Here is a 14,871-nt window from a genome sequence, read left to right as displayed (position 1 = left end):
AGGCATACATCTTTGAAAAAGATTTTAAAAATAACTCGCCTCCGTTTTAAAATACAGGATAATTCTGAAGAATGAGACTCGCCTGTCGGTACGAGGTTTAACCGTTCCTGGCACCATAATCAGGGGTAATCGAACCAAGGATCAATATGATGCTTTGCTCAATTTGTTTAAATCGATGTTTTATTCCTAAATGCACAAAGAATCAGACATGTGCTACGACTTAGAGGAATTTTTTATTGAAAAACATGATGTATGCTGGAAATATTTTGAAATATTTATAAATAAAGACATCTTGAAAATCATGAATCAGGTTGAGAAAACATTTTTGAGGAAAAAGAAAATCGATTTCTGGGCAATCCGGATGTTTTAAAAAAATCAATTTCTGAGAAAACTCAAAATGACTTAGAAAAAATTGATTTCTCTGAATTCTGAACATTGAGAAGTTATTGAAACCTGGAAAATCGATTTTAGGACTTAGAAAAGCATTTGAAAATCCATTGAAAATCGTTTTTAATAAAAAGGAAACCTTAATGTTTTGAGAGAAATCAACTTTTGAAGAAATTTCAGGATAACTTTGAGAAATCGATTTTCTTGAAATTTGATTCTTGATTTGATAAAAAAGAGGGGCGTGTAGCCTTGTAAAATTCTTTTCATGATGCATTCTAACCTAGATAATGCATGAATGCTATCTTGAAAAAAAAATGTTTTCTAAATAACTTTTGAAAAAATTATTTGAAAAGGAAGTTTAGGTGCCTTATAAAATTTCAATAAAATAGATTTGTCTCATACTCTTGACTATGGCCATAGATGTGGATTGAATTTAATCCATTTGATTCTAAAAAGAGAAAAGTATTTTAGAAAAGATTGAAATATACAATGGCTTTTGAAGATAGCCTAAGAGTGTAGGCTGTTTGTGGCTTAGAAAAAGATGATAAATATGAGTTTCGTTCGTATTCTAACTATAACCATAAATATAAAACCCACCGAGTTTATCAACTCCTTAGAAGCTAGTACACATGTCATTCGTATAGACTATGGTGAGTTCGAATATGCATGAATCATCATCCATCACATATTAACATTATTGAAAAATAAAACTATATGCAATGCAATCCTATTCTAAGCAGGAAAAGTAAATTATTATTTCAAATTTATAATTAATTTACATCACTAATTAAATTAAAATAAAGAAAAATAGAAGAAAATACAATCTTGAATATCCCTACAAAACTAAAAAAACTTGTTAGTGAAAATATATTAGCTTTTTGGGATTTATCCAACAATATCTAGAAATTGCTGAATTTATCCATATATAAGTATTTTTCCATATTTTCCTAAGATAAACATAATAAAATGTGATATAAAATTAAATAAATAATAAAAATAAACAGCTTTGAAATTTAGAATTTAGAAAAAATGACAAAAATACCCCTGAAAATAAGACTATGGCTTTGAAATTAGGGTTTTCAGAAAAGATTTTGGTAAAACTTTGGATTTAGGGCTCAAATGGATTCAAATAAACACCAAATCGGGTGTGAAGTACCTTAGCATGATTATAAACATGATTCAATATTAAAAATATAAAACTTTTTATAAAAAATTTGAAATATCACAAAAATAGTGATTTTCGTCAGTGTTTTACTCGAACCGGGACTCCGCAGACACCCTGTTTTCATGATTTAATCAAATAATACATCAAATGAATTTAAAAAACTGTGAAAATTGACATGGATAGTTATGATAACCCTAAAATTAATCTTCATTCAAAAAAATATATTTTTGATATTATTTTAATATAAAAATTGAATAAAACCCTAAAATACATGATTTTGCTTGTGGGCACATACCTATCACAGTGTCAGACCTGAATCAGGTATCAAATCACCATGGAAATTCATAAAAATTTACATAGTGATACTAGACAGCAAAACAAAAAATTTTCTTTTTACAGATCAGAAAAATCATCTTTGGTTAGGGAGATATCATTTTGGCAATATATGATTGATTCCGGCTTATATGTAACGAGTTGAAATAAATACATTTGGTTTCGGGTACAAGAAAATATAACAAATCATATTAAAAATTTATAAGCTTTTAGCAGATAAAAGTAGAAACACAGAGGAAGATTTTACCTTTTACGGATCATCGATCAAATCTTCAGTGAGGGAGATATGATTGACACAAGACGATCTAGGGTTTATACAATGCATAACAAGCTCTGTAAACTAATTCTACTTTCTGACAGAGAGAAAATAGCAAACAGACACATAAAAATATAAAAAATTTATAAAAAATACTAGACAGAATAAAAAAAATACTGGTACTTATGGATCATCGATCAAATCTTCGATGAGGTAGATATCACCTTGGCAAGTCATTGTCAAATCCACATAGCATTTTCACGGTTCAAAAAGTAGGGTTTGGTTTTCTATTTTTTTGATAGGGTTACAAAACCCAAAATAATCTATTTTTTTTACAAAAAATCACTGACATGTTCACAGTTTAACCCTAAAAAAAATCATATGTTTTGACAAAAAAATGAACATAAAATAACATTTTTCCTGTGTACCCGAAATCAAAATCCATGGATTATCGATAAAGCATTAATAAACTAATCTAAACATGAAAAAATCAAAGAAAAAGCAATAAATAATATAACGAATCTGGATTTGATGCTTGACTGAATAAAATAAACATTAATGTAATGAAATAAAATAAAAAAATCAAGGTGAGCATGGTTGGAATTCGATTTAGCCTTCGAAAGAGGGATTTGACCCATTGAACGAGCGAATCTCATCTTCTATTTGGCATAAATATAAAAAATATGGATTTAAGCTATTCTAATGGATCAAGAACATAAAATATATCATGGTATAGCATTGGATCATGTTCTTGAATTTTTTTTATGGTTTTTAGACTAAAAGCATGCTTGAATTCAACAAATAATGGGCGATAATGGTGAAATCAATGAAATAAAGCAATAAAAATGATTAAAATAACAAAATAAATTAAATAAAACCTTACCTTGGGGTTGCAACAATGGAGGAAGGCTGCTTGAGGAGAAGATCATGAATTTTTGAGAGGGAGAGAGGGTGAGAAAGCATGGGCTGGACCCCCTTTAGGTGCCCCTATTTATAGATTTTTTTTTTGGATTTGTTTAGGAAGAGTTTGAATTATTTGGGCTCTTTTTAATTGTTTTGGATAAGCCACATGGAGGGACAATTTTTATAAAGTCTCCTAACTTAATTAAATCCCTAATTACTATCCTAATTAAGTCCTAATTGTTTAAAATAAATCTCAAATGTGGTGACACCCCTCGTGGGCCCACATTTGGTTTTTTTTAAACCCTAAAAAAGAGTTAAAACAAATTTAAAGTTTTAAAATCAAATAGAATTTTAAAATCAATTAGACTTTCAAACTTCTAACCTAATTAGGACACTGACTAACCCTAAGCTAACCAAAATACCTTCAAGCGTGGCCCGACTTAAGTGGGCCCCACTTGGTTTTTCAGAAAACAATTTTAAAACTTTAAAAACAAGGGGTTAAAATAATTTTTCTCAAAAACTTTAAAAAGACACCCTAACTAACTAATATAATTTTGTATTTTTGAAATATGGAAGATATAAAATGAAATGAAATTCAAGATTAGGGTTTTGCACCCCTACAAGGTGGGCCTCGCTTAAGAAAAAGTTGAAAACTGATTTGAAAATCAAGTTTTTGAAATAAAGGATTTTAAGAAGGAAAGTTTTTGAAAGAAAGTTTGAAAATAAAATTGAGGTTCTAAATCAATCAGAGTCCTAAATGGATTGAAACTCTTTCAGATGTGGCTTCAATTATGTGGGCCCCATATCAAGGTTTTGAAAATTGAAATAATGACTAAAAAGGGTTTTGAAACAAAGTTGAAATCATCAGATGACAATCAGAGGTTTTAAAAATAGAGTCCTAAACGAACTGAAACTCTAGACTAGAGTCCTAAACCAACAAAAACTTTGACATTTAGGTTTTTGAAAGCCAAACGAAAAAGTTTTTGAAGGATTTTATCAAAACAAGTAAAAATAAGTCAGAAAATACACTCAGGGTTAGAGTCCTAATTCAATCGAAACTCTGAAATAGAGTCCTAAATCAACTGGGACTCTGTAAATGGACTAATTTTTGAAGGATGAATGAAAATATTTTCAAAATAAGTTGAATTTGAAAGTGAAAATAAGATTCAGAATAGAGTCCTAACCTTATTAGGACTCTGGGACAGAGTTCTGAAGTTTTGAAACTCTTTATTTTTGGGTTTTTTGAAAGAAAAAAAAGAGATTTTGAAAAACCTCAGAGATTAGTGAAAATAAACAAAATACGAGACCAAGGTCAGAGTCCTAATCAACTGGGACTCTAGGATAGAGTTCCAGAATTTCGAAACTCTTAGAACTGAATCTGTTTTCAAAAAATAAGTGAGATAAATGTAAAAAGAGGAAATCAGAGTAGAGTTCTGGACTGATTGAAACTCTGAGGTAGAGTCCTAAAATTTTGAAACTCTACAACGAAGTCCTGAAATTTTGAAATTTGATTGTTTGAAGGGTAAATGAAGAAATTTTTGAAAGATTCTCTCAAGAATGAAGTCAGGGTTAGAGTCCTAATCCAACTGAGACTCTGGAACATAGTCCTGATTCGACTAAAACTCTAAAATTTTGACTTCTTTCGAAAGATTTTAGAAGATTTTCTAAAAAATAGGTGAAAACAACAATAAAAGATAGAGTCTTGATCTGACTGAAACTCTAAAATAGAGTCCTAGTTCGACTGAAACTCTAAAATTTTGACCAAAATAGAAATTTTTGATATTTTTTACTGAAAATAAGTAAAAATAGAGATGAAAGACAAAGTCTTAGTTTGACTGAAACTCTGTGATAGAGTCTTAGTTCGGCTGAAACTCTAAGATTTTTGTTTTTTTTAAAGTCAGATGAGAAGGTTTTTGAAAATAGGTGAAAAACATGAATAGAGGATGAAATCGGGATAGAGTCCTAATCCGACTAAAACTCTGGGATAGAGTCCTAGTCCAATTGAAACTCTAAAATTTTGGCCAAAATGAAAGATTTTGAAAGGTTTTCTCAAAAATAGAAGCAAATGGTAGAGTCCTGATCCGATGAAAACTCTGGAAAAGAGTCCTAATCTGATTGGGACTCTGAGATTTTGTCCAAAATGAAAAGAATGAACAAAGGATAAGACTACCTCTGATTTGAAGCCAAAATAGAATTTTGAAAAAAGTTTAAAAAGTAAAAAGATAGAGTCCTGTGATCCAACTAGGACTCTAAAAATTTAAAAAATTTAAAGAATGAAGGAATCCGGAAGCTACGCCACCTAGATGGGTCTTATTCGAGAATTGAGATCAGTTCAAATTGAGTTTAAAATGAATCTAAATCATTTTGTAAAGAAAATATTTTTAAACAAAATCCTGGGGTTTAACAAAAGGCAAATATTGATCTAAAAACCTAGGTTTTTGAAATTGATTTTGAAATAGGGTTTTAAAACTCGGATCTGGATTGAAAGATTTTGAAAAAGGCAGAGTGTTGGATCTCGAAAATGCCATTCAATGCCATGCAATGCAATGACATGAAATGATATGGAATGATATGAGATGATTACAAAATGATATTGAATGATATAAAATGAGATGTAATAGGCAAACCCTGGATGAGGGATTTGAAGTCTCAGACCCCTAACAAAGACAAAGAATTGAACATTTTTCTTCAAGGATGAAAATTGACAACTGAAATTGAGCAAAAAATAGAGAGTAAATCTTGATTGTAGGATGAAATATTTGAATTTGATACATAATTTAGGCTCTGAAAAGCTCTAGCTCAGATGTCGACCAACTGGTTTTCTGAAGGATTTAGAGAGTGAGTCCTAGTGGCAAGAGGAAAGGGTTTGTGAGCGAAGGTAAAAAATTTGGGGTGTTTACAGATGCCCCTCTTTGCTACTAAGCCGGTTGAGAGCCGAGCTTAGTGCCAAAGAAAAACACACCAAATAGACATTATAGATCTGTGTATATTAAGGGGGTAGTGTCACGTGGTATGTTGCTTTTCCAACTCATTCTAGTATCTCAAAAGGGATAATGAATCTGAGACTCAATTTTTTCTTTTTTTTCAAATCAGAATACAATTTTTTTCTTTTTTTCAAATCGGAACACACTCTTGGTAGGAGACACTTTTATAAATACATAATCTCTCACTTTGAAAGTGATTTTCTTTTTTCCAAATTAGAACATACTCTTGGTAGGAGACACCTTTACAAATATAAAATCTCTCACTTTGAAAGTGAGTTTCCTATGGTGTTGGTCCTTGTAGCTCTTATATTGACTCTAAGCTATCTGTAGCATATCCTATATTATTTGCACCTACTACGTATAATGTTATACAACGATTGGTGAATTCATAGTCTGCTCACCAACCTCGCCCCAGTATACTAACTATCGGATTGAGAATGAAAAATGATACTAAACTTCAACTTAGTACCCAAGGCTTGTTATAAATGTCCCCACAATCGAGAGGTAAAACATAGGTCATGATTGGATACGATCGAGATAAGAACTCCATACAATCATATAATCTCTTTGATGTATAAATTGGCTAGGCTCTCTAGGGACTGGCTGATTCGAATGGGTAAGAAGTGTATAGACTTTATGAGTCTATCTACTATAACTTATATAGCATCGTGTTGCCAACGGGTTCTATGTAACCCACCATAAAGTTCATACTAATATAATCTCATTTCCATTGCAGGATCTCCATCTACTATAACATTTTGCCCAATTTTGATATGCTAACAAGTCAAGCACTTTGAGACATACCCTGCAATGTCTCGTTTCATACTGTTCCACCAATACTTACATTGTAGGTCTCTAAACATCTTCATGCAGCTTAGGTAAATGGTGTAGTTAGTCTTGTGAGCCTCATCTAACAACTCTACCATCAACTTTGTGTCATTAGGCAACCAAAGTTTCTCTCTCATCCCTACGTGACCATCCTATTTAAGTCAAAAAGATTTCTTCTGCTAAGCAAGCGCCTTAAGCCTGTTGTACTGAGGGTCTTCCTTTTGTGCTGCTACAATCCTCATAAGGATCTCGGGTTGGGCGGCCAGACTAGACAACCGGATAGCCCTTTGCTCGTCTGTAAAAGGCTTTCACTCGACAAAATCCTCTAGTAATCTTCAAAAATCTTTGTAATTTAAAATTCATACAAAAATTGAACATAAAAATTCATTTTTATTTATTATGAATACTAGAGAAAATTCTAAGGTATTACATGATCACGTTCTCTTTATGCAAATTTAGAAGTAGTCACCAAAATATCGTCTACAAAGAGGGCATGAGCTATGCTTTGCAAGCCATGTATCTATACAAGCAAGATGGAAGATGTGAATACAAAGAGGCAATCTCCGTACAAGCTCCCCTTGTTGGAAGTCCTTCACATTCACAAAGAATGTCATTTCTTTAGTCATAAAATTCAAGCCACAAAGTATATGCACCTACGCAGATTTATCTATATAGGAAAATAAAAACCTACCCAATAGAAAGCCTATCAGACCTACCCAATAAGAACTATTTCAGATTTTCAGTGTTTTTCAAAATTCTGACCTTACATATGTGTTCAGCATGATTGATTTTCTAGAAATCGATACTTGGATCATGCATTTGGATGAAAAAAATGGTAGTTGAAACCTCAAAAATTTATGAAATTGTAGGTTGTTGATTTTTGAAACCTTATAAAACATATCTATGCATTGGAATCAAATGCTCCAAGAACTGATTCCTATAAAAACATGCTCATAGATCACATTTGTATGGTCAAAATTTCAAAAACATACAAAAAATCTGATAAATATATTTTATTGAGTAGGTTTGGGAGGTTTTCTATTGGGTATGTTTTCATTCCCCTAATTAAAGTATCCATATTTGAATGATTAAATAGCTAAAATACCTTTAAAAGCAATAGAAGTTCTTACTTTTTGGGGGTAAAGTGAGTTTTTTTTTAAAGGTAAAAAAGCATATGCAATTTAAAAAAAAAACAAAATAAATTTAACTTTTTTTATCTAAAAATAATAATTATATATTGTAAAAGATGTTATTGCTTTTAATTAAGGGTATTCTGGTCAGGAGTGAAAAAAATGATTGAAGAAAGAGATTGATGTGATGTTAAATTACTCTTTAACCAACCTGCAAGCATATAGCACAAATTGATTGGCTATCACCATCCCCGTGTGTTGCATCAAATTTTGTTTTACCGAGTTGCTCGAGCGAAACTAGAGACATTCCCTTTGGACGTGTATCGGTTTCAAAAATGTCTCGGGCGTCCTCCAACTCGTTCACCTGCTTTTTATGAGGTTTGTTTTACAAGAGGTTAACTGTTAACTACCCACATCTTGGTCTAAATTAATGCTAGGGACATGTGAGTCATTTTTTAAAATGTGAGATATGGTTAGCCGTGAACACCAGACCAGGCCGGCCCAGCACAACTCAAGGCCTTTTAGGGCCCGACATGCCTGCCAAAAGCTCCATGCAGGTTCGTGTCGGTTTCGGGTTGGGTCAAGCCTGAAGCCCAACAGGTAAACAGGTTGGGCTGGGCTAGACCCTTCAAGTTTTCACTTTGGTGGTCCTGTTTAGCTAGTCAAGCTGGGTTGGACTTTGACCCAACTCATCTCAAAGCAGGTATGTGAAAGCTCCATGGGTATCCAGCCAGCCCGATGTCCAGCCCTAGGTATAGGGGTGTCAACGGGTAGGGTTTACCCGGACCCGATCTGTACCAAACCTTATAGGGCCAGCTATAGTGATAAATAAGAAGACCTGATTAAGACCCGGGTCTGGTGGATCTGGGTATAGTTTGTAAAATTTTATATTAAACCCGGCCCAACCTGAGTTCTGATTAAAATCCGCAAATTTTCAATGTAAAAATGATAAAAATTATTATTTTACCGGGTGTAGTTTTTATCGGGTCCGGATATATGGTTTCTCTTATGGTGAGTCTGATTAGACCCAGGTCCGGACCTAATACCATACCCGAAAATTGAGGCCAGGTCTGGTATTACCTGGGTCCGAATCAAACCCGACCCATTGACACCCCTACCTAGGTATAGTTAGAAACTGTGTATACCTGTCTTGGTAGTGCAGCATATATGGCTTGAACAACTCGTTCTTGAACAAATTTTCTGCTTGCATAACCACAAGATAACTTAATCTGCAGCAATAAAATCATGAATTAACTCCTCTTTGAAATTGAAAATGATTCAGTTGAATTGGCCAATTGGGATTCGGAGCTGAATTGAACTGAATCGGCCAACTTTGAACCAGAAAATGGCACGTGTCACAAAACTTTTAAAATAATTTAAAAAAGTTTTAAATTAACTATTTTTTAACTTTTTGAAAAATAAGCCAAATCAGCCCTGCATTGTATTGATTCCTGATCAATGTTGTCAGTATCTGTATCGGCCCTGAATCGTTTGGCCACCGATACCATATCAATACTCAACTGAATAGTTCTGTATCAGCCTAAAAATAATAAAAAATTATTATGTGTCAAACATAATGTGACACGTGTTAAAACTATTAAAATAATATTTAAAATTTAATTTTTAGTATTTTTATATTTATTAAAAAATAGCAGGAGTGAAGCTTATCAAATTTCTGCCAATACGATGGTATGGGCCGATACAGGCTGATGCTTAACGATACTGATAACTTTGATTCTGATATGAATCGGCCGATACCAACGACATTGTTTGAAATTTCTGTAGTGAAGATAAATAAACCATTTTATAATTAAAACAAACCATGGCAAACACTTATATCTTATATTTTTAAATATGATAGCTCTGCCAATTGCAAAGAGGTCAGATCTAGGGCAGTTCAGGCTTGACCTGACGGTGTATCCGTTTCTTAAAGAGTTTGACAATGGATCTGGATCAGATTAGATCTCATAATGAAATTTCGAATCCGTTGATATCTAAACCGTTTTTGGTTAGGGGTGGCCATCGAGCTGGCCTGATTAGGGCCTGATAACAGCCCGACAGGCCCAACCTTCATCTTGGCCAGAGTCCGGCCTGACTAAGTTATACTCGGGCTCGGCTCGAGTTCTGACCAAGCCCTTTATGACCGACCCAATGAATGGGCTGAGCTTGTTGGACCCTTCGTAAATTACACACGGACCCGGCCCGATGGCCACCCCTATTTGTGGTATCGGATAACCCTACCACAGTTTTCAATCTGCTTCGAACACAAAACCAAATAGACACTATCATGTTTGTTCTGGATCCTACCCATATTTGGATATATACGATCTGGATCTGAGAATACGATATTTTTTGGAATGTGTGCATGGAACGAACACAACACTAATCAAAGAAAAGATCAAGGCATGAAGAGGTAAGTTTGCCCAGTTAAGAAAATAAAAGGAGTCCTTCATATAAGAGGCCGCTGCACAGGGGGGACAGAGAGAGAGAGAGAGTCGGGGAGACCCAGCCAGTTTCTTTGTTTGTTTAAAGAGCGTCCCCCGTCCTGTTCTTTTCGTAACAGGGAGTGGAACGGTGAAAACCCGTTTATGAGACACTACCGTGTCCCTAGTTTGTTTCGACGGGCATGATTTGCAGCCGCGATGTCCCAAATCACACCTGTCACGCGGCATCAAACGTGCCCTAAGAGTTTGTGGTTTTGAAACAATACATGTGTAATCTGACATCTAGCCGAATGCCACAACACAGACACGAGTACCGGTTGTGACACGATACATTTGGCACCGCTCAAGAGATCTGCAAACAACTTATATGGGCAATTACTGGTTATGGTCATCAACATGTACAATATAGTAAAAGAAGCAATGTTTTTCATTTTTTTAATGAATCTAATAAGCTAGGGATGGCAGTGGACTGGGGGACAACGGGGCTCCGCCCCGCCTCGCCCCGTTTGGACTGGGGATGAAGGGCATGAAACGGGGATGGAGGTGGGGATGAAGGTTAAAATCTATCCCCGTGCGGGGTTGAAGGCGGGGATGGACTTAAGATTTTCTCCACCCCACCCCATCCCCGTCTCAATCCCGGCCTAGCCCCGTCCCGCCCGGTCCCCAATCCTTTAAGGGATGACTATAGACTAAGGGGAAACGGGGCCCCGCCTCGCCCCCGTTTGGACCGGGGATGGAGGACATGAAACGGGGATGGAGGCAGGGGTGGAGGTTGAAATCCATCCCCGTGCGGGCATGGAGGCGGGGATGAAGGTTCGGATTTTGAAATGGGGTGGGGGTGGAGACCCTATCCCCCGCTCCCCGCCCCGGTCCACTGCCATCCCTAATCTAAGCTTAGAAACACTATCTGAATGGTTTGTTTTAGTGGAAATCATGTTTTTTTTATCATGTTATTGTACCACATAATCTGATTTTTCAAGTATTAAAAAATCAACTACTCATAATGAACTAAAATTTCATACTCAGAAAACATAATTCTACGTTAAAATGGCATGATCCAGGATTCAACTCCTAACAAACAAACCATGTTGAGTGCACCTACTGGGTTAAGTTGACTAGACGAAGTTTGCATATATGATTTTTACTAAATATGATGGTACAATAGACAGCAGAAGCAGTATACACTAACATAACATTATACACACACACACACACACATATATATATATATATATATATATATATATATATATATATATATATATATATATATAGAGAGAGAGAGAGAGAGAGAGAGAGAGAGAGAGAGAGAGAGAGATGGTCCACCCCTTCCAAATTTGTATGTTAAATATGTTTTCTGTCAAATCTGGCTGTATAGATGTGATCTCTATGGTTGAAAATATATGATTATACTCTTGGAACAAAGCTTTTTGATGTGTAAGTAAGATTTTATAACATAGAAAAACTTTAGAATTTTTCAGCATTGATTTTTGGATATTTGTAAAATCCTATTTACACATCATAAGTTTGATCCAAGAGTTTATTCATAGGATTTCAACCAAGGAGATCACATTCATACGATGAGATTTATCAAAAGACATATCTAACATACAGATTTTGAAGGGCATTGGGGGTGGATCATCCCCCTTCTTTTATATATATATATATATATATATATATATATATATATATATATATATATATATATATATATATATATATATATATATATATATATATATAATTGGAAAATTTGTCTACCCTTGAGTGTGCCATGCCCTCTAGTAGAAACAACCCCTTCCATCACATTTTCTTGATATTTTTAATGGATCAAGCCCCGTAGATATGATATATATGGTTTGTTAGTCGAAAACATGTTTTTGCATCCAATCACATTGCATAAGCAGATTTTCTAAAAATCTTCAAAATTCAAAAGTCAGTGTGCAAAAATTTCATAATTGAGAAAATCATGTTATTACATGATAAAAAAAGGTGCGTTCTCTAGTAAATGGACCATGTTCTCTAGTAAATGGATCATCTACAGGGTCAAACTGATTAAACAAAATTCACAACTATGAGTTTTAGCTAGAGAGTACCGTACTCTATAGTATAACCAATACTCTCTCTCCTTATATATATATATATATATATATATATATATATATATATATATATATATATATATATATATATATATATATATATTCAAATTAAAATTTGAGATGGAATGTAATTAATGACAAGATACAAATAAAAAATATACAACCAAAATCATAAAAAATAGATGAAGCTAGGGATACTATTGACTGTGTTGGACACAAGTTTGATATGTCTAGTGTCGTTGCCAATGTTAGGTCATGTCAAACCGTGTAAGTGGACACGGATATATGCCAAGTGAAGTGTCCATCCACCACTAGAATAATATCAAAAAGCAATAAAGATCAAGTACAACATAACCTACTGAGAAATGACATTGGTTCTAACCACTAGGAGGAGGGTGTCCCTGGACTGTGATGGATGAGAATGCAAGAATGCAAGAGAAGAGTCTAATATCTCCATTGAAAGTATGGCGCCGGATAGGGCTCCAACCCCTACTCCATGAAGGAAGCCCACATTCTCATTTTTCCCTCCCAAGATGATGATTAGTGCCCCCACCACCGAGCCCACTGCATGCAAAATAGGGTGACAAAAGTTAGTGTAGGTTGAAACTTTTGGAAACATGGTCAGTAATTTCTAGCACAGCAAGTGGAACCCCTAAAGGACACTTGAATCAAACAGCACACATGGGGTGGGGCCTTGGCTGCTTGACAGGCAGTCAAGGTTCAATTCCTATGTGCATCGCCCCCCCTCTCTGCAAGCCAATGATTAGCATAGGTCATGGGGACAGGAGTCCTAGCCTCATAGTTTTATGATGCCGGTACAACGACCGAAGGTATGGCAGGCTGAGCCAGCGCAACCAGGTCTTCATGTCCAGTGCGGTTTCTTCGGATTATAAATCCAAAAAAAAAACAGCACACATGCATTGCTGACATGCTAGCTTAATACTGAGAGGGTGTTGTGTGTGTACCTCCGAAATACGCACTGTAGCTACAATGCGTGTTCCGGGGTCCCCACTCAGTGGGGTGTACGGGGAAGTCGTACATCATCCCGTAGGATGTACGACTCCCCCATACACCCCACTGAGCGCCACGCGGTGCTCAGTAGAGACCCAGAAACACGCACTGTAGCTACAGTGTGTGTTCCTGGGGGAACATATAACCTGCCCGCCTTAATACTGCATTCACTTGGGCTCAGGACCAGTGGAAGCAACTGTAGTTATTCTTCCATTGCAGATTTTTATTGCTCTGTTTCTTTTTTCTTGTTTTGTTGCTGTCAAAACGTCAGCAAGTTGATGAGCTTGATACCAAGAAGGCAGACACACTGCCACGTACAAGGAGTCGATACGGATACAACACACAAATACACAGATGATTTTCAAAAAACTAGGACACGAGGGCACAAATTCTTATATTTTAATTTAGAAAGATTTATTTGTTTTATTTTATGCATAAGATAATATTTTATTATGTGTCTGAAAACATTAAAATAACACTAAAATAATGTGCATCGTGTCAGGCGGGATGTCTCGTGTCAACATGATGCAGAAACCTAAATAACGTGTCTCTGTGAAGCATCAGTAAAACAGAAGTTATCATTCTCCTCATTATCACCCTCAGGTAACATGACACCCACGGACCACAAGAAACCAAAGGAGACGCCAACGAGCCGATTTATAATATTTTATATTTTAATGATTTTTTATATTAAAAAAGTAGCTTCAGAATCCGAATCGGCTGATTCTCTGAATCGTTTTGAAAATCGATTCAGGCCCGATACTGATACTGATCACATTGGCTAAGAGTAAAAACATTGCAGAGATTGTGCTTACAAATCAAAGATTTATGTTCATGGAGCAAAGCAGCACTTTCAAGAGCAGAAAAAAAGTGGGAGAAGCAGAAGCTAAACCTGTGACAAAGACGCAAGTGAAAATGGCGTAGATGGCCTTCCTCACAAGGACAGACAGACCACCACCACCATGGCCATCTCTGACTCTCTCCTCCCCAAGAACAGAAGAAACAGACGCAGAGGAACTCTCCATTTCTGTGCTTCACAGATTGGTGCAAACAGGGCAGCAGAAGAATGGGCTATTTAAAGAGAGAGAGAGAGAGAGAGATCAATTTCATTTAAGGTGCCAACCTTTGCCACTAATTACAAAAATAGGTTTCACTTTTACAAATTTCCTGATATGAACTACAAGTTTCTTGAAAATTGCCAAATATAGATCATATTTTACCAATAACTAGGGCTGAGAAACAAGCAGATCGAGCCACTCATGGCTCGGCTCATGTCAGGCCCTTAAGGAGCTTGTTCGGACTTGTAAAATGTGTTTGGCAAACTGAAT

General features: G+C 35.3%; 1 protein-coding gene across 1 annotated transcript; it reads right to left on the bottom strand.

Annotated features, from left to right (window-relative positions):
- Positions 1 to 7,245: 7,245 nt before the first annotated feature.
- On the bottom strand, positions 7,246 to 14,568 carry LOC149836064 (NEP1-interacting protein-like 1). Its single transcript, XM_090009698.1, has 5 exons — positions 14,436 to 14,568; positions 12,892 to 13,096; positions 9,132 to 9,186; positions 8,198 to 8,350; positions 7,246 to 7,446 (listed from the first exon to the last, which is right to left on the bottom strand). The coding sequence occupies exons 1-5, from the start codon at positions 14,566 to 14,568 to the stop codon at positions 7,312 to 7,314; spliced, it is 681 nt and encodes a 226-aa protein (XP_089865824.1). The 3' UTR covers positions 7,246 to 7,311.
- Between the last annotated feature and the right edge of the window lie 303 nt (positions 14,569 to 14,871).

This window comes from Nuphar pumila, chromosome 6, assembly GCF_984573655.1.
Source record: "Nuphar pumila chromosome 6, dmNupPumi1.hap1.1, whole genome shotgun sequence".
Classification (NCBI taxonomy): Eukaryota; Viridiplantae; Streptophyta; class Magnoliopsida; order Nymphaeales; family Nymphaeaceae; genus Nuphar; species Nuphar pumila.
This window is presented reverse-complemented; position numbering and strand designations above follow the sequence as displayed.

Bases quoted from the DNA above. Each gene is read 5' to 3' on its own strand.
- LOC149836064 (XM_090009698.1), bottom strand. From the start codon at position 14,568: ATGGAGAGTTCCTCTGCGTCTGTTTCTTCTGTTCTTGGGGAGGAGAGA. The intron at 9,187-12,891 runs GTAGGTTATGTT...TTATGCAAGCAG, and splicing joins AGAACCAATGTCATTTCTCA to AAAATTTGTTCAAGAACGAG. The intron at 7,447-8,197 runs GTTGGTTAAAGA...GTGAATGTGAAG, and splicing joins TTTGTGCTATATGCTTGCAG to GACTTCCAACAAGGGGAGCT.